This window comes from Plutella xylostella, chromosome 9 (genome assembly GCF_932276165.1).
Source record: "Plutella xylostella chromosome 9, ilPluXylo3.1, whole genome shotgun sequence".
In the NCBI taxonomy this organism is placed as follows: domain Eukaryota; kingdom Metazoa; phylum Arthropoda; class Insecta; order Lepidoptera; family Plutellidae; genus Plutella; species Plutella xylostella.
In genome coordinates, this window is record NC_063989.1 from 10,134,141 (window position 1) to 10,153,831 (window position 19,691).

Below are 19,691 nucleotides of genomic sequence, written 5' to 3' on the forward strand. Positions count from 1 at the left end.
CTTGAGGTGAAACCTATCTAGTGTCCGGATGTGTCGTCGATACAAGCACCACGTTTCGGCTGAGTAGAGAAGGTTTGGGAGGACTATAGCCATGTACACAGCGATCTTAGTTGACCTCCGGATGTCGTGTGAGCGGAACATCTTCAGCTGTAGCTTTCCAAAGGCTGCGGAAGCCGCGCCAATCCTGCTGTTGATTTCGGCGTCTAGGTCCCCCTTAGCTGTTAAGGTACTCCCCAGGTACCGGAATTTGTCTACTTGCTTAAGAGTAGTTTCCCCCAGGCGAATATTCAGTGCAGAGTCGGCCGTTGGCGGTGTGTCCAAAGAGATAACTTCGGTTTTCTTAACACTTATTTTCAGTCCAAATCTGCAGCACGCCTCGTCGAGCTTGCTCATCAGCTGTTGTAGACCGCCTGGTGAATTAGCCACAAAACATAGGTCATCCGCATACATAATCTCCGTTATCATGTCGTAAGAAACTTTGGTGCTGGCCTTAAGTCTAGCTAGATTAAATAGCTTTCCGTCTGTCCGAAAGCGGATAGCGATGCCTTCTGAAGTGTCTAGCAAGGTTTCACGAACCACGACAGCAAAATACAGGGCGAACAGGGTGGGAGCTAAGACACATCCTTGTTTGACTCCACAGGTAACGGGGAAAAACTCAGTCTGTTCACCATATGCTGCTACACAGCATGTCATGTTGTCGTGAAGCAGTCGAATTAACCTAATAAACTTGTCGGGACAGCCATATTTCTCCAGGATCAACCACAAGGCCTCGCGAGGTACGCTGTCGAATGCCTTCTCAAGGTCCACAAAGCACAGATGGAGCGGTTGACGTTGCTCTTTACTTTTCTCTTGCAATTGGCGCAAAGTAAATATAGCCTCGCAGGTTCCTCTTTCAGGCCTGAAGCCAAATTGGCTCTCTGGTAGGAGAGTTTCGGACAAGGGAATCAGTCGATTTAAAAGAACTTTGGCGAAGATTTTTCCAGGGATGCATAGCAGAGATATACCTCGGTACGAATTGCAGTCGGAACGGTCTCCCTTATTTTTGTAAAGGGAACAAATACGAGAGATTTTAAAGTTGCTTGGTACTTGTTCTTCGTTCCACATGCGCAAAAACAATTTCCACAGGTTATTGTGCAGCTTTTCTCCTCCATACTTCAAAAGTTCTACAACAATGTCGTCGACACCAGCCGCTTTGTCGTTTGGTTGCTGTCTTATGGCTGTAATAACTTCTTCAAGTGTGAGCGGATCACACAAATTTGTTTTTTCGGGGAACTTTGGGAGTGCTCGAATGTGCTCAAGATCAGCTGATCGATCTACATTTAGTAGGTATTTAAAATGCTCAGCCCAACGATTCATAGTGTCTTCCCTAGATGTTAGCCGTTGCGTCCCGTCTAAGGATCGAAGTGGTACATTGACACGGGGCGCACTGCCGATTAGTTTCCGTACTTCAGCATAAAACAGCCCTAGCCGGTTAGACTGGGAAAGCCAGTTGATGAACTCGGCTTTCTGTTTCCACCACTGGTCCTTTACTTCCCGAGTAAGAGAACGAAGCGCAGCACTGCTTTTCTTTATCTCCTCCAGCGTCTCTCGAGATTGTCTTCCCCGACGGTGACGTCGCAACAAGGCTCGGTGCTTTGCAATCGCATCGGTCAATGACTGATCGTTCTCGTCGAACCAGTCTTCGTTAATACGGGGTAATTTCCCTAACATGTGTTTGGCCGAATCAATTATTTGCGAACATAGTAAGTCCCATGTCATTTGTAAGTCACCATCTGTGTCAATTGTTGAGGTTGCGTTATTCAAAGCATGACAATAACTGTTTCGAGTTTCCATACTAGCCAGTTTATTTACGTCAAGACGTGCTGAATTGACTCTGTTGGATCTGACGGGCGGGCGAAGTCGCAGTTTTACTTTAGTCACCACAAGCTTGTGATCCGTCCAACATTCGGCCCCTCGCATAACCCGCGTGACGAGGACTTGCGAAATATCCACTTGCCGGACTATGGCGTAGTCTATAAGGTGCCAGTGTTTGGACCTCGGGTGCATCCATGTGACCTTGTGCTTAATGGGTAATCTAAAATAGGTATTGGTTATAGCCAAGCCAAATTGCGCACAGAGGCTGAGTAACATTTGGCCATTACTGTTCATGTTACCTATACCGTGCCGACCCAAAACACGCGGCCAAGCTTCATAATCACGGCCAACTCTAGCATTCAGGTCACCAAGCAGAAGGATCTTCTCTACCGGTCGAATACCAGAGAGGGTGGCTGCAAGCTCTTTATAGAAACGCTCCTTAATGTCGTCATCGTTGGTCATCGTTGGGGCATAAACGCTTATCAAGTTGAGGTACTGATTATTTTCCAAGTGTAAGCGCAAAGTGATAATGCGGTCGGAAATAAACACTGGACATTCAACCAGTTTCTTCACAATAGCGCTTTTGATCGCAAACCCGACTCCTGAGCGACTTGGCTCGGATGCAGGAGTCCCCTTCCAGTAAAAAGTATACTCGCCACCGTGCTCCACTAGTTCTCCTTCGTCGGCCAGGTGGGTCTCGCTGATTGCGGCTACATCCACATTATAGCGACGAAGTTCACGTGCCACTATAGCGGTTTTTCTTTCAGGGCAAATGTTGGTATCGCGATCAATCAGTGTGCGTACGTTCCATGCAGCAAATGTCATTTTTGATGTCGTGTTATAATGTGCTCGTTTTCGACCACGATTGGAGGGATGCTCAGGCAGCCGTGGTTACTACCTCCCTGTAGTTTTGAGGCGAGCAATTTTTAGGACACCTTTTCTAGTCCCGTCCCCGTGTGGGGCAAGCAGTGCTTCCCTGAATAGGGCTGCTTGGACACTCAGAGTGCTGCCGAGCTCACGCTGTCACCTCAATCAGCGCAAAAGCGACCACTCTCTCTGAGCCGCCTACGTGCAAGCATCGGACAAAGCCCGGTGTGCATCACAACCGAACCTCTCTACTTTTGCTCATCGCCGCAGGTCTTGTCGATTCCGAGTCCGTTATCCAGAAGCAGTCCGATACGCAGATCATATTATAGTGCACAAGTGGGTGCGCAACCACAGGTGCACTCTCTCGTCCGCCCTCTTCTGTACCCGATGGAACGGAGACCGCTACGATCGGAGAAGAGTTGGATGCAGTGTCTGCCGACAGCCGCTGTAGACCTCTGCTGTCGCCTCTGGCCTTCCACCATGCCTTTGCTGTCCCGCTGACTCCGCCAATTACCGTTGCTTATCAGCTGTGGTTTGCCTTCGTCACCGGATCAGTCTTCATGCACTGCGTAGGAGGTGTCTACGTTCAGGCCTGTCCGCCGAAGCGTGCAGGCTCCCCTCGACCAGGTTTAGCCCACGAGCCGACGTGGTTTACCGTGGTGTGGCCGCTGCGTGCACGACAGCTTCTTGGAGCCACTGGTGAGAGATTTGTGGAACGCCTGTGGACCAGTGTGGCATACACCCTCCGGATGGAGGGCCGGCTGTAGAGACCTGAAAGGTACTACCACTAGACGCCCCACTACACCACATGCGGCTCCGGAAATGTAATCTTGAATGCTGTATCGCAAGATATCACCAATCCTTTTTACAAGCATTGGATATCTGTTCATCAGGACGCGAATCGCAAATGACTGTCTTTTGCAAATATCTAGTGTAACCCTATACATTATACTAGTTATTATTGTAAGACCTAAGACTGTAGATGTAGATTTAAAATTTTAATTTTAATTATTTCTAAGACAATATGGGTACCTATGCATTACCTGAAATAAATGACTATTTATTTTTATTATTATATTTCAGGTTATTCTGCCAGATCCGTAGAAGAAGACAGCTGGCGAAGGAAAAGAAATGAAAACTAATTAATACCTATTATAAAGTTCTCTTAAAGGAATCTTTAAAGATAAGTGTAACGGCATGTTAATGTCTTTCTAAGTATGGTTACCACTTGACTGTAAAATGTAAACAGATGCTTCTCGTACCAGGGACAGCAAAGGAATTGCTTCTTATGTTCCACAAGTAGGCAAAAATGCTTAATTTAGGGTTGTGGCGCGTTGCTTTATTATGTACACTTGCAACTTTTAGCAATAGAACAAGCTGTTTCATATATATATAAAAAACGCTGTGAAGACTAAAATTGTTGTGGTCTCTGACTTCAACAGTGCTTTACACTTGTCTTGGCTTGCTGTACCTCGAATTATAGAGGAACATCGTATAGTATCTTGGCGGCTATTTTGGAGTTAGAGCTAGAGTACGGGCAAATAAATTATATTTCAATGGGTTCTCATTCATCTCACGTTGGTTTTGAGGGTAATGGAGGGGTGAATAAATTAGCTGGTGAGGCCTCAATGGATGATGAAGTTCTTGATTGCCTTCGTATCTTTACTGATATGTTCCCAATCATTAGAACAGCAGGTTACTCTCAATGGAAAGAATACTTTGATAAGCGCTCGTTAGAGAAAGGCTTTTAGATTTAAAAAAGACATTTAGATCTAGAAATTGGCGTATGGCCTATACGCCAATTTCTAGATCTACCTAATGCTTAAATCAGAATCTTCTAATTGTGAGGAATGCGGCAGAGTGGAAGATGTGTATATGTCGCAGGCATCTGGTTGAATCTCCTTTTTGGTTGAATCACTAGCGCGTTCATTGGACGACGCTAATCAATTGTATGACTAGGCCGAACGTTGATTGTATCACAAAATATCCAACTAGTTAGCGGACTTAAAATCAGTCAGGTGGTAAATAAAACAAATATGACGTCTAACAGCTAACAACTGGCACAAAAAGCACCAGTATTGTTATTTTTTGCAAATAAATTTGCTTTAAAGTGCGTTATTGGTGTTAAAACGTGTCACGTTTGTGTTAATTAACGTTGTTAGTTGGTAATATGATGCACCATTAAAGGAAGTTAAATATTACAGAAGACGTCATTAAGTTAGTTTTTTTCCGTTTAGGAATAATTTGATGATTTTCTGAATGGAACTTTTTGTTTGCCCGTGAGTGTAGAACCCACGACCTTACGAATGAAACTCGAGCAACTGATTCGTTCCACCGCCACTGCTTTTTTAGCTTAATTTAACATACTGTTTGTAAAATTAACAACTTTATTCTGCTCCTCCAAGGGCTACTTATATAGAAGAAAGAAAGAAAGAAAGAAAGAGACTTGTCATAGGCACTTACTCATAAAATAATTCTGTATACGCACCTAAATTTGAATAAAAATGTTTTTCACAAGAAAACAAATTATTTATTTAATAACCAACTGACAAAGCAAAAAAAAACGACACAATACAAATGTTCACTGCATCGCAAGCTACTAGGAGAATATAAATCTTAGGAGTGTTTCCTTTCCAAAAGTCCAGTAGCGATATTAGAAGCTGCCGACGTCAGCCACGCCTCACGCCGTGATGGCGCAAAGATTGCTTCAGATACGAGATACGGGGTGCCTCACACGCCCGCTCTTGATTTATGGACTCCTGGTAGACGGCGTCTCGATTTTCCACCATTTAAATAAGTATCCAACATGCTTTGCAGTTCCTTAAATATCAACGAGAGGCCTGATTTCAAGAGTTTATTTTGTGCCCATTGGCAATTCTAAGAGTCATGTTAAATATATCGTAACTGCTTCTTAGAATATTGCAAATAATGAAGGGCTTTTGAAGAGACAATATGACAGTGCGTAGGTATAGTTAAAGGTTGTTCAACTATTAATAGTAGATCAGGTTAAAAAAAAAATTATCTAGGTATATTATAAGTAAGCACTTTAAGTATACGTTGAATCCATTTCAGATACATGCCCCAGGTCTTAAAATAAATATTTAAGTATATATATTAAAGTCCTAAGGCCGTGGCCACAGCTTTCAGCGGTGCGGGATGAGGTGCGGCGTGAGGGGCGGCGGGCGGTGCGGATTGCGGTGGTATGCCACAAACGGTCAACGCGCGTTAAAAACAAAATTATTTGTTTTGGTCGCGCGTTGGCTAGTCCGTCCACATGATGCCGCCGCGCGCGCCGCTTTGAGCTGTGGCCGCCGCGATACTCTCTAGTACATTTGTTTCGCTCGCACACCGCGCCGCCCGCCGCCGCCGCGCACCGCGCCAGTCAACCCGCGCCGCTAGCCGCGCCGCATTTCACGCCGCGGCTAGCTGTGGCATACTTCGTACGTTGTCTAGCGTTTGTTTTCGGCGCTCACCGCTCGCCGCGCCGCACGCCGCGCCGCAATTGGCTGTGGCCAGGGGGTATGTTGTAAACATAATATATCTCAATATTCACTACATATTCGAAATAAAGTAAAAAAAATAGGTAGGTACCTATGTTCAGATGTTCACAGAAAGTATTTCACATAAATATATATGTACTCGTATATTGTTAAGAACGTTTCCGCCGATAAAAGCTTTCCTAAAATAAATAAGTACGTAGGTAGTTATTATTGTGCGTTGTCAGTTAAGTATTTCTATAAATTCCATTGAATCTGAAAATCCCTCTCTCGTATACTTACAGCCTTTACGAGTATCCAAAGATCCCCTTACCGTATTCAATGGCTAAAAAGTAAACGTCATATAAATTAAACTGCTCATATTGCCACTCAAGATGTTTTACTGCCTCATATATTTCACCCTTTTCTCTTTTATTACTTGGTTTTTTTCGTCATATCTCTTTAAGCTCTACTATGTAGGAAAATCTTCCGGTCGCCAGAGAATAGATATTGGGTTCCGCACGATGGTAACTTAATAGTTTCTTCGCATTCCCGATAAAATTACTGAAATAAATAGCCGATCTTCCACTGCTTTTATGTTATAATTCTTATAGAGATAAATACGTCGGTAAAACAATGATGCATTAGACAGTTTACGATTAAGATGTCGTTGCTTTATATAGGTAAGTATTTATTATACCAACAGATCCTTTATCGTGTACCTATTTCAGTGGGATTCGAGATAAGTGTTAAATTGATGATGAAGATTTTTGGATCCTTTGTCTAACACCTACACTGTGCTAGTCAGGTATCTACATCTACAAGGTACACTGCCGTTTTGTCACCGTTTTGTATTAGAATAACGATGTGTTTAGGATGTTTAATATAAATTATGGGTATCATCAATTTTAAAAGTGTATCATCATTTATTAAATAACAAAAAGAACAATCAATTACGTAAGTATAACACCCTTTATAGATAAGACAGTTGATTAATTACCTATTACCCACGTATTGTAGACTAAACAATTTGAAATGACAGTTATATCAATTTTCTTTAATACTTTGTCTCCCTCTTCGAAGCTTGCAGCAGATTCTGTAAAATAAATAAGTAAAGTTTATTGACCAAAACTCACCGACCATAACATTCTACGATGGTAAAACTTATTAGAAAGTGGTGACACCAATACATTTGTTTCTTACTTAGCATGTGTGTTAAATACCTACCTAGAGAGTTTACAGAAATGGTCATTCTGTAAAAACTATAATGATATACTTAGCCCATATATGCCCATAACTAGTTTTTATATGAAGTTGTTTTACTTTGGGATATGATTAAGATTCAGATTCTAAGTGCAAATATGCAAAAGCTCAAGTGGGTCGTTAGCGACCCTCTGGGCATATATGGGTTAGGTAAAACAAAATAGGTATACCGCTTGTCTTCATTCGAATGCCTTAAAGGATTAACGTAGCACCCTGGACACTCGACATAGTGTTCTGCACGGTGCACCACGACACTGTGGAGTCACCCTGCTAGTAATGGCTATCCGCCGAAGGTCATCGGTCTAGCAGGCTGAAGGAAATTATTAAGGTAAAGGAAGGGTAAAGGTTATAGAGTGGGGACAGAATAGCAATCGTTGGACGCCGTCCAGACCTTTGAACCGACGCATGAATAAATGACGTTGTTCAATCGCTATCAGAGGCGCTGGCAACGACCTCTTTTAGGTTTACATGTAACTAATTGGTATTGATATCTATTGTCTGTGTTAGGTATTTAGTGACATATCTATGGCATATTTAGGGCTATAGACCTCTACAGAGGGTGTAATTCATACTTGGAATAGTCAGGTTTCTACCGTATGTATATAAGCTGTGTCAATCAAATATATTATTCATTCATAACTGGGACACCGTTGTTTCAATACCGCCGGACGACCTCGGGATTCTTCAGACGTCCTAAAGTTGCTTTCTCTATCTTTTGTCACTATACCTACCTAGAGGGTGGTAGATTTTAGGAAACAGGCACGCATATCTGCATCGGAGAGAGCGTCAATTAGGGAATATGCATGTGATTCTATTTCAAAATTATGCCTCCATCAATATTTTTGATCATAATTATTTGTTAAGCAAGTAAATATTTTTGAAAATTATAAAGAAACGGCGGTAAATTCAAATCTTTGAAACGTGACGAATTTTCTTATAGTGAATGTGACAGAGTGTGTGGAGTGGATATGAAATCTCAAAATAATCTATGCCCATAGAACTGAGCGTCGACGATACTAGAAAAACTCACTATTCTGAGCCGTGAAACGAGAGTATGACGTCACACAAAGTTTTGAGCGTTTAAAGTGGTCGTGTCGGTTATATATTTATAACTTTCTTTAAAATACCTTCAATTACTTTTTAGGCGTTGAATTTATTTTACTATAATAAAGCGCTTGTATCGTACAATAATATTAAAAAATTACATGCATATTCCCTATTACCTGTCCATCGGTTCAAACTAAAAACTCACCTCAAAGTGGTGAAGTAAACGATCTCCACGATGCTGAGGAAGGAGAAGCCGAGGAAGAGGCCGAGCAGCCCGCCGCAGTTGGCCACCACGTCCGTCACGCCGAACAGCTCCGAGCGCCGGATCGACGGGAACCGCTCCTGCTTGTAGTACACCTCTATGGCTGAGAACTCTAAGCTGTAGGGGATAGGAAAGATATTTATTTAAACATAGGTACAGTGCCACAATCTTATCTGTTCCGGTGGTCAAAATGTGCAACTAACGAGACGTCATTGTCAAACGTCATTCAAGTTCAATAGACAGTGATACAATATATGATATTTTTGAATTATCTGTGCTTTCTTCAGAACACGCTTTCAGGAGCCAGACTCTAACTATTCTGCTACGTATGATCTAAACTGCCTTAAAATCCTAGACCATTTCGACTGTGGGTTGGTAGGTGCACACGTCTAGATGTGTAAGTATTGTCACGATGTTTTCCCTCAGAATCTAACTGCTATTTAGTAGTACAACTTCTTTCAACACATAAAAAAACTCTCCTGATTGTTAGAAGCACATTTAGCCCTCGCACCTCAGAGGTTTTTTGCAAGTGAACCAACCATTATATATATCCGGCATATCAGGGTATGTATAGCAGTATGGACATTATTTGGTAATATCGATTCAATTTTCTCTTAATCTCTGAGGTATGTTTCATAAACTCACCTATCATATTCCTCGCTGAATGACTCATTGTGTAGTCTGTCATAGTTTTTAACGTAGTTCTTGATGTTGTACTCAGTCTTGAGTATTTCCGCCTCGTAGGTGACGCTGTTGCAGGCGGGCAGGCAGCGGCACGCCTCGCTCTCGAGGCCGAGGCTAGCTCGCATCTCTCTCTCTCCCAGGTGCTCTGGGAATCATGGAATTGGGGCCTCAAATGAGACCTCAGTGATATCGCTGTCTGGTGCTGTAGCGATTCAGAGTCAGTAAGGGAAATTGATGATTCTGATTCGATATCGGTACAGCGCGAGATGGCGATATCGCTTAGGTATCAGTATTAATGAGGGTTAAAGGATGATTCGTTCGATCGAAGTAGGCTCGATTTTAATGATGTGACATTATAATATGTAATATAAAGGGTTTCAAAACTTACGTATTGCTTCGGTGATGCAAAATGAATCTGACGCAGTACATATGCTGTCGCTGTTTTTATCTAAAAATAAATTACAAAGCAGTACATTAAAATATGCGCTGTTTTTCGATTTATTGGAAGCATTTCGTCATAAAAATAATCTAGTAAGATAATTCTTAACACCTCCTACTTAGAGGTATGGTTCGAAGTAAATAGTACTCAACGAATAATGTACAGTAAGGGGCAGATAAACCTGACCCCCCTCAGAAACATTGTTAGTATGAGAGGAGGGTCAGGTTTCTTTGCACCTGACCGTACACTCACGTGCAAGGAGAAAGTTCCAGTGTCAATAGCACCAAAATTTTTCCTAAACGGAAAATACTAGCTAATAACGCTATCTGCAATCTTGACGAACATTTAACAGCGCATCAGAATATTGACAACTAAAAACGTAAATATTTTGATCAAATTATTTATTTATTTATTTAATCCTTTATTGCACAAATTGCAAAATTATCAATTGTAATTTAAAAAAATGGGTCTTTTGGTGTGGTGGACCGTGTGGACATTTTGTAAGTGGAACTTTTTCATTGCCCGTGAGTGTTTAGGCGTAACGTACACGGCAGGTAGAACGGCACACACCCGCAGCGGTGGAAGGTGTAGTTGGCGCGACACTCCAGCATGCAGTTGTTTTGTGTGTAAATGTGGAAGTACCTCAAAAATCGCTCGTTTTGGAAGTAGCACTGACGCCTGCAATCATAACAACACATCATCAATTGAACAGTCACCGTGTACTGGACATAAGCCGATACAGTGTGAGTGGAATATGAGAGGAATGAGTGGGGTACGAGTTCTCTAGAGGAGGATTATGAAGGCGCAGGCGTGGCGTAGTACACCCTCCATCCAGAAGGACCAATGACCTTGGAAGCTGATAGCGTCTGAATGCGTCACTGCAGATTGTACCGTTAGTTCTGCCAAATATCTGTGCAGCGATCACAGGATACTATTTCCGAAACTACACAAATATATGGAAAAAGAACAGTATCGTTAACTGTCACTGTCAAAATGTAAGGCAAATTTGTCAGTTCCAAAAGTGACATTTGTTTTTTCCATTACGTTTGTGTTGATTCGAAAATAGTATCGAATGCTGTGATCGCTGCACAGTACGTCTAGTATAGGTTGTTGATAGTTGACACAACGTTTATAGTTTCAGTTTTCTTCCATACATTTACAAGCAGCGCCTCTAGCGGAAACTATCATAAACTAAAATTGGTAGTATGAGTTATTTCAAATCGTAGTTTTAAAAAACGAAATAAGTTTACGTGTAAATTATAGCTTTTTGGTAGTACGAGTTACATGTTTGACAGATCTTAGGTAGTCAGCTTCAACGAATTCGAAAACTTTCATAGTTGTTGCTCTCACTGAAAATTTGTAGGTGAGAAGCGTTTTTGTTGTTGGTTAGGATCTAGTTAGAATTTAATTTGTGACTATCAGCGATCATATTTTGCGTGGCGAATGGCTGCAGAGGCAGAGGAAACCCTATTAACCACTAGGAACTAACACAAACTTAAGAATGCGGAGTAATGATGGCAGGAATAGTGCTTGTTATTAGAGATAGTTTATATTGGTTCAGTGACTGGACCCAGTAGAGTACTATGTTGGTACTGATCCCGCTTGGACGCTATTTTCAACCAAGTCCAATGCGACTGTGTCGTGAAATCTGCCTTACTGCGTCCGTGCACTGAACCAATGTATATCACCATTAGGGTGCTTACATAGAGATACTGGTTACCTGTATCTACCCGTACCGGTAACCTGCTGTTTATCTTTCAGCGAGTGCGCTAGAGCATTTCACGGTTTTAAATTTCTCAGTGAGCGATACCTAATCAAGTTACCGGTACGGGTAGATACAGGGAACCCGATTCTTTACGTAAGCACCCTTAGAAATGAAAAATAAATGTTTAAAAATAATCATTTATTACTTATATAGTTATCCATTACATAAATGGCCTAAATCCCCACGAGAGGACGATAGCGTCGCTGCGTTGACTGCCTCGGACGAATCACGCGTCGACGGGTTGTCCTAGGACTCTGCCTTGGTCTCAGTGGGGCAACAAGTATTGGGCTTCTTCCGACGACAGGGCATCTTGGGCTTCGTCCAACGACAGAGCGTCTTGGGCTCCCCACATGTGCAGAATAGGTCGTAGGAGATTCTACACCATGTACGGACATTTATTTATGGCAGTTAACCTGCCGTGGGGTCCATCGGCAGGCTTGTTTAGGTCCCCATTCCTGTAAATAGTACGAATAGATTAGGTCTAGTAAAATATTATTTATTCCTACAATTTTACCTTAAGTTATCGTAAACATAATAAGTATATAGGTAGGTAGGTACTTACCTTTCCATAAAATCTACAATTAGGTACTTCGAATTGCGATGCACTTGTGAGGATCATTCTTAATTTTATAATTTTTATAAATAAAAGCTTGTAAACCAAATTTCAGTTTGTTTTTGTTAGAGTCATTGACATTGATTGACATATATATATTTTGGTTAGAGTCATTGACATATAATATACGAAAATCAAGACGCCAAAATGACATGTGTGTTTGCCCTTTCTTTTTACAAGCGCTAGAAAGAGGTAAAGTATCTAGAGTGAAGTTCGCACAATCGAGTTGTAGCATAAACTATATCGCATGAACTATAATAAAAAAATGTAACTCATACTACCAATTAACTTGGAAACTAATAGTTTGGCGTGCTTACGATTTCTATCAACGTTGACATATATTGCAAGCCCGTACTAGACGCTCTGATGAACAATCAAATATCTGCGAACACCGTTTTCGTGGTTTATTTCCATGATGTATGTAAATACTCACACTTCAGGGTGGTACTTCCGGAGGTTGTGGGACGTGGAGAGCGAGTGGAAGGTGAGCGCCAGGCTGGACAGCTGGCGGGGCAGTGCGGCGTACGAGTGAACGGACGAGTGAGGCAGGTCCGCCGGGTTGTGCAGGAAGATCTATCGAGTGAAGGAGAAGAGAGATAGAACATCGGTATGCAGTAGCGGCCGGTCACGGGTTTGTGATCGACGTCGATAAACTCGTTTCGTTCCAGCAATCACAGAACCGTATTTATGGCGAATTGCAATATAGTGACGTTTATCTACATCGATAATAAACTTTTAGCTCTTTGATATTAATAACAAATAGATACAAATAAACGAAGCACGCACAACTGACGGACGGACCCACAAAAACCTCGAATCTTGTATGTAAACGCCAAAATAATTCAAAACTCGACCAATTTGTAAATGATATTGATACAGTAAAATAGAAATTGTTGGTCCTGTGTATGAATTGGTTAGCACTGAAATTGATATTAATATATTTTATTACCTTAAAACCACTGCCAACGGGGTTGCATGTTTCATCGTGATCCTTTACAGACGATTGTAGAAATATCATTAAGTTGTATTTTCCCGTTTTCTGTAACAAACGATATTATGGTATCTAAAATTAATGTGATTAACATTTTAAAGCTGTGATTACTGTACATTATAATAATGTTTGTTTATAAAAAGCATACTTATCTTTTTAAAAGTATTTAAGTAATTGTATTCAGTTTAACAAGACGTGTTAGTGACTTAGGTTAATGTAGGGGTGGATGGTGCAAAATGCCACTTGTTGAAAAAAATACCAATGATATTAATACCTGTGTACTTACACTTTTTATTTATTATTTATCATTATTGTGTTTAGCATAAGGTACTAACATTAGCGTAAGTTAACATTGTTACTAACTCTTTTTTATGGATTTTATATCTGCAATAAAATGAATTGAATTGAATTGAATTGAATTAATATTGAAAGTAGATCTGAATTTGAGTTTACTGTGTACAGCATTCATTCAAACTTGGCACAAAAGGAAAATCATCTTAGTGTGTATTTTTATGAGAATTTATTTCTAACCAATGAAATACCTACTTATCGAATAACAAAATTGGTGACTAGTTTATTTGTTCAATAATATTGTGATTAAAAATACCTACAAACATTGTTTACCTTTTATGCCATGAATGAACGAATGCAGTATGGTAGGCTACATACCGCGGCGCGCTGTGGGTAGGTCTCGTTGAAGAACAGCCCCCCCTCGTACCCCTCCTCCATAGTCCAGCCGCGGCTGTGCTCAGTGGAGTTCAGGTAATTGTACTGTGTTTGTATACTGAAATTTAGACAGAGGTATATGAAACAATATTGTAATATTTATTTTATAAAAGATATAAAAGCGCCCAAGAACGCGATGCATTGATTGCAGTTGCCCCAGAATCACTCCAAAAACTGTACCATCTCTTAATTCTTTGCACAGTTATTAAGCACTACCAATAACTTTTTCAACATCAGAATTTGATAGAGAATGCTACTAGCATTAAGTTCGCCAATTTACGTTGTGCAATAAATTTAATAATATTAATAATAACTCAATATATATTATAATATAAATAATATAAAATAATTCCATTAATTCCAATCCAAATATAATATAAAATAATTCCAAATAAGTACAGACCTACCTTGTGTTTTTCAATATTTCATCTTGCGACAGTGTATTGAACGTGAAGCAGACGCCTTCTTCAGTCAGCACTTCCTCAAACCCGTAGTTCCCGGAGCCTTGCAGGGTGGACTCCTGTTCGAATACTGTGCCCCATAGCTTAGGAGAATACTGCGGAAAATGTCTTGAATAAGTGTTGTTTCCATCACGACCAATTACGTCTCCACTGCTGGGGCACGGGTCTCCTTCCAATGAAAGGAAGGGTTTTAGGCATAGTCCACGCTGGCCTAGTGCGGGTTAGTGGACGATGAGGGTTGGTGGACTAGAAGTGTTAATAGTTACGTCATAAATGCAAACTATTGGAATAGGTATATAGACATACATAGCTCTGTTATTTTGGAAAAATAATATTTTTGCTGTCAGCAGTAGTGCAATTTAATTAGGTGATGATGAACTGTTTTATAAGGAACAATCACAGTAGGACATGCTTTCAGATAGGTATAATACCCAATTATGTTCTACGCTACGCTGATGTCTTCTTAAGTGTTGTCAATTTTCCACACACACAAACACACATATACACACACATACATTCTCTCTCTCACACACACACACACACACACACACACAAACACACACACACACACACATACACACTTAACTCACTACTCACTACACATGCATGAATAGTTGTAAACTAACTTAAGTTCATATCAAGTTTTTTTTTCTTCTCTTTGTTATAGGGTAACGTAACGTACCTAGGGACATTTTCGACTACCCCAACTTTGAATGAAGGTATCGCAGCGTACAACTAAGATATTAATGTGAAATTTTCTTTATTCGGTAGGATATATAATCTATTATCACTAGTATTTGTGCTAAAGCTTTAGTGTGGCCAGTTTTTATTAAATTAAGATAAAAGTAAAAATGCATGATTTGACCCAAGGTACGTTACACGTTTGTACCTTGGGACACTGTTTCCTATAGCTTTGTACTATGGAAAATGCAAACTTTTAAATAACGCCTTATATCTCTGTTCTTATTGATTAACTGCATCTTTCTTCTGTCTAGTTTCACTCTGGCACTAATAAGAACAGAGATATAAGGCGTTATTTAGATGTTTGCATTTTCCATAGTACAAAGCCATAGGAAACAGTGTCCCAAGGTACAAATTTAATCGTGTCCCAAGGTACAAAAAAGCAATATTTAAACAAAATTTAAATATCTTTATTTTTAATTTAGGAATCGTTCAGATAATTGCCATGTCATAAAATTAAATAACTGAAAAGTTATACGTGACATCCATGACTTTATTTTGAGCATGCCTCAATGAGATAAAGCAACACAAAAAACTATACAAAAGCTACTTTTGACTCCAAAAAACTTCATATTGTCTTCACCACACCCTCGATGCTGTTATGATCACGAGACTCACTAGTTTTGCCAAGCGAGTAAAATACTATGCCTAGGGTAGAATTTTAATGTGTTTATTTAGCCGGTTTTTAAAATACAATCAATGTCCCGAGGTACAAGCGTCCCAAGGTACGTTACGTTACCCTACTTAATAGTTGTCACATTAATGAGGAGCCTGTCTTCTACGACACAGGGCAACCTAATGTAGAAGCAGTGCATCATAAAATTTGTAACAATTGTATAATAAAGAAATTTTTCATTTTCAATTTATGTTTGTTGTAGGAACACTTTATATTTATCAGAATCATTCACCCATCAACTCTCTACAGAAATATTTTCAACGACGTTTTATAAGCTTACTTTGATAATATTATGAACCACAGTAGCATTGCCCTTGCGGACGCTAAAATCTAGCATAAAATACGTTGTATCACATATCATGGATATATCTTCAAATTCTTCTCTTTCTGCTGTGCTTATATTTGATCTGAAATCAGGAAAATATCATCAATAAATACGTATAAATTACCGCATCATTAAATATTCCCATAGGTAATGTTATTCACCGTAATTATTGATTTACCGTTTTGTTGATACGAGTACTTACTTACTGTATGGGTTAGTCAACTTCATAGCTACGTCAGTATAATTATACTGCTCTTTCAATATTGACCAGTTCGGGCAAATAGTTATCGATGGGAATGGTACCTGTAACAACAATAATATAGATATATATATTACTAGCTGTTTCCGCGCGCTTCACTTCCCCTTAAAAAGTTTTCCCGTGGGAATTCCGGGATAAAAAGTAGCCTATGTTCTTTCCCAGGGTCTAGACCGTATATATATCAAATTTCATTCAAATCCGTTTAGTCTTTCTGGCGTGAAAGAGTAACAGACAGATAGACAGACAGATAGACAGAAAGACAGACACAGTTACTTTCGCATTTATAATATTAATAATAATAATATAGTTAGGATTAGGATTAGTTAGCCCTAGCTCACACCTGTAAGCCCGAAGGGGTGGTCATAGGTGACTCGCAAGTGAGCCACAGTCGCTGTCCGGGTGCCCCGGACGTATTTATAGTACAGTTGGATAGGTCACTTGGAGGGTCGGTACAATAGTAAAAATACACTCACGTGAGTGTATAGTACTCTCACGAACAAAACACCGACACCAAATGGCGCCAAATTTTAAAAATAATAATTTTAAATTATTATAGTATTAGCTAATTCAATATTGTAGGAGACGTCATTAAGCTAGAATTTTTCGCTGAGGAGTCATTTGGTGCTATTATCACTGTTCTTTTTCATTGCTCGGAGTGTATGATGGTGGGTACTGACCAACGTTACATGTTACACAGCGAGCATTCGTGCAGTCAGTACGTAGTGTTGCGGGGAAACCAGCGAGATTTTAGAACACAGCGTTGCGTAACATGCTCGCTGGGAATGTTACATTACAGTCCGTAACGTTGGTCACATGGAAGTAGAAAAAAAGATGGAAGGAATCTCGAAAACTTAAAAATGAAGCACCCAAAGTAAGTCGATTTTATTGTTGCGACGAGCCCGACACACACACATTCACACTCAAAGTAAGTCAGTCAGCCGCCGCGCGCCAATCACGTCGCACCTACGCACCCACACACTCTCATGTCGCCGCCATTGCTGTGCTCCATTTTTAAGTTTTCGAGATTCCTTTTTTTCTACTTCCATGGTTGGTCAGTACCCTTCTTAACAGAATGCCTCTGTGTGAACATACGTACCGAGCCCACGTGCACCATCTCCTTGTTGAAGGCCACGATGACGGGGCTGTCCCACCACTTGGCGAACACGTTCCGGATCAGGTACGAGCAGCACGCCACGCTCACCGCGATCGTCACCAACCAGAATATTCTGCAAATAAATCGTAAGTAAATTTATACACTCACGAGTCAGCACAAAATTACGCATCTTTTTATACTTACAATTTTTTTACGTTTTTAGTTGGTAGTACATATTCTGATATGCTTTTAACCCCTCACGTCCCGAGAAAAGGGACAATCAAAAATGTATTTTGTCTGGTTCACCAATGGGTCGTCAGCGAAAGCGGTTCAATGAACTTCAATATATTATTTTTATTTTTTTTGGTCCTGGAGAGCACAAACACGCAGATGTAGCGTGGGTCACCCTACAGTCCGCTAGGTAGATGACCTTAGACAGGCAGGTTGTATTAGAGTTTAGCTATGTCTATTAGTGGCTGAAAATTTTGTATCTTGCTGTTTGTTTGATTTTAACCTACGAACGGTGGTTTTAAGTTTATGTTAAAAATACTTTTCAAGATAAGCTTTACACGTTTTTAGTCATTAATATCACGTGTATAATTCAAAATCCAACTTCATGGCACAAGTAGATACTTAATCGCAAGTATTTGGTTCGCCAATTAAAATAAATTGTAAAAATAAGGGCCCATCACACTTACCTCTCAACGATGCTTAGACCTTTCTCATTGATGTACTTGAGGCCATGGAGAGAAGTGTTCTGGGAGAAATCAGAACACACTTCAGAAATATTCACATTTCGCCGGCGCCGTTTCCTCCCCGTCCGGCATTTAGCAGTGACTTGTTGCAATCTATTTAAATAATTCATAGTAAAAATTAACATAACAGAATAGTTTTGACGACTACTATCATAACTAGGCTCACATGTAGCCTGCATTTATGATTAAGTAGGCCCGCACCTCTTATGAGGATCGTAACAGTGATCGGTGGTGTCATGTTTTTCAATGTTCAAACAATATTTTTATGTTCCCTCAGAAGGAAGGACATAAAAGAATGCAATCTATTTAAAATAACATTATACATTTTGTAGGAGCCGTGGTAGCTCAGTCGGGTTAGCGCCCGCTTCTCCCGCTAGAGATGCGGGTTCGAATCCCAGCGCTGCCATGTACCAATGAGTATACCATTGCTCTTACGGTGAATCAAAAACATCATGAGGAAACCTTCACAGTGCACATCTAGATTCTAGATATGTGCCTAAGTGCATTGTACTCATTCAGAAACGGCGATACGGCTCGCGACCTATCACTTGAGTACAAAATGTACAGCGAAAAGCGGGTGACTCGCTTGCAAGTCTTCTCTGAATACCACACACATCCTTGCACATATTTGCATAAATACCTATTTAAAAAAATGTAAAGTTAAACTTACTCTGCCGCTCCAACTTGGTCGGTTCTCATTATGTTATTTTAATTCCAAAAAATTTACAATAATGTTGTTAAAAACACAAAACAAATGCACCTTTCTTTATGGCTAAAAGGGGAATGATGATAGTATTACGAAAACACATAGGTACATTTATAAATACGAATGCACATACTAAAATATAATTTAATAAGGGTAATAGTTCAGTTAGCGCAAATTACACATGAGGTTAATTTAATAATGGTGATCTAGATATGAAAGTCGCTAAGTAATGAATCCTACTACAATTAGTTGGAGTAGGGTTATATTTCACTTTACCTACCGTAAATACATACTTTATTTGAACACATTAATTTGAACTTTGACCCATTGATTTAAGGGTGAAAACTAATGAAAAAAGTGAGTAGCCTATTAAAAGGATAAGTGCCAATTTCTCCATAGTCGGTTAGAGCATAACCAGGTATTAGTGGTTGACTTTTGACACATCTGTCAAGAATTTTATATGGAGATGACGTATAATTGACAAACCAAGCCTGGTCGGTTAGATAACCGACTATGGAGAAAATGAAACTAACTGAAAGTTTCGTATTGTTGTTATTAATCACAGCCCATTGCTCGACACACATTGCTAGACATGGGCCTCACCCAAAAAGCGCCAAAACGCCCTCTCCCAAAAAGTGACAAATGCGCTCACCCTCACCTGGCATGGCATCGTATTTATAATGTTAAA

The 19,691-nt window shown here is 40.2% G+C and overlaps 2 protein-coding genes across 2 annotated transcripts in view; one reads left to right on the forward strand and one right to left on the reverse strand.

The window, feature by feature from the left end:
• LOC105390810 (pickpocket protein 28-like) overlaps window positions 1-5,229 on the forward strand; it is a 65,452-nt gene extending 60,223 nt beyond the window's left edge. Inside the window, exon 10 of the mRNA XM_048623113.1 lies at window positions 3,805-5,229. Within this exon, the coding sequence (XP_048479070.1) occupies window positions 3,805-3,856 (52 nt within the window). The 3' untranslated portion in view covers window positions 3,857-5,229. The remainder of the gene's footprint in view (window positions 1-3,804) is intronic.
• A 3,479-nt stretch (window positions 5,230-8,708) lies between these two features.
• Window positions 8,709-19,064, reverse strand: LOC119690456 (pickpocket protein 28). Its single transcript, XM_048623114.1, has 12 exons — window positions 18,968-19,064; window positions 18,241-18,390; window positions 17,546-17,675; window positions 16,393-16,493; window positions 16,146-16,272; window positions 14,395-14,543; window positions 13,931-14,045; window positions 12,704-12,843; window positions 10,440-10,570; window positions 9,842-9,901; window positions 9,415-9,598; window positions 8,709-8,886 (listed from the first exon to the last, which is right to left on the reverse strand). Exons 1-12 carry the CDS (start codon window positions 18,994-18,996, stop codon window positions 8,709-8,711), a joined length of 1,494 nt encoding a protein of 497 aa, XP_048479071.1. The 5' UTR covers window positions 18,997-19,064.
• Between the last annotated feature and the right edge of the window lie 627 nt (window positions 19,065-19,691).

Coding starts and splice junctions, on each gene's coding strand:
- LOC119690456 (XM_048623114.1), bottom strand. CDS start 18,996: ATGAGAACCGACCAAGTTGGAGCGGCAGA. Junction 14,544..16,145: donor TGGTTCATAATATTATCAAA/GTAAGCTTATAA, acceptor CATTTTCCGCAG/TATTCTCCTAAGCTATGGGG. Junction 10,571..12,703: donor CGGAAGTACCACCCTGAAGT/GTGAGTATTTAC, acceptor TTATGATTGCAG/GCGTCAGTGCTACTTCCAAA.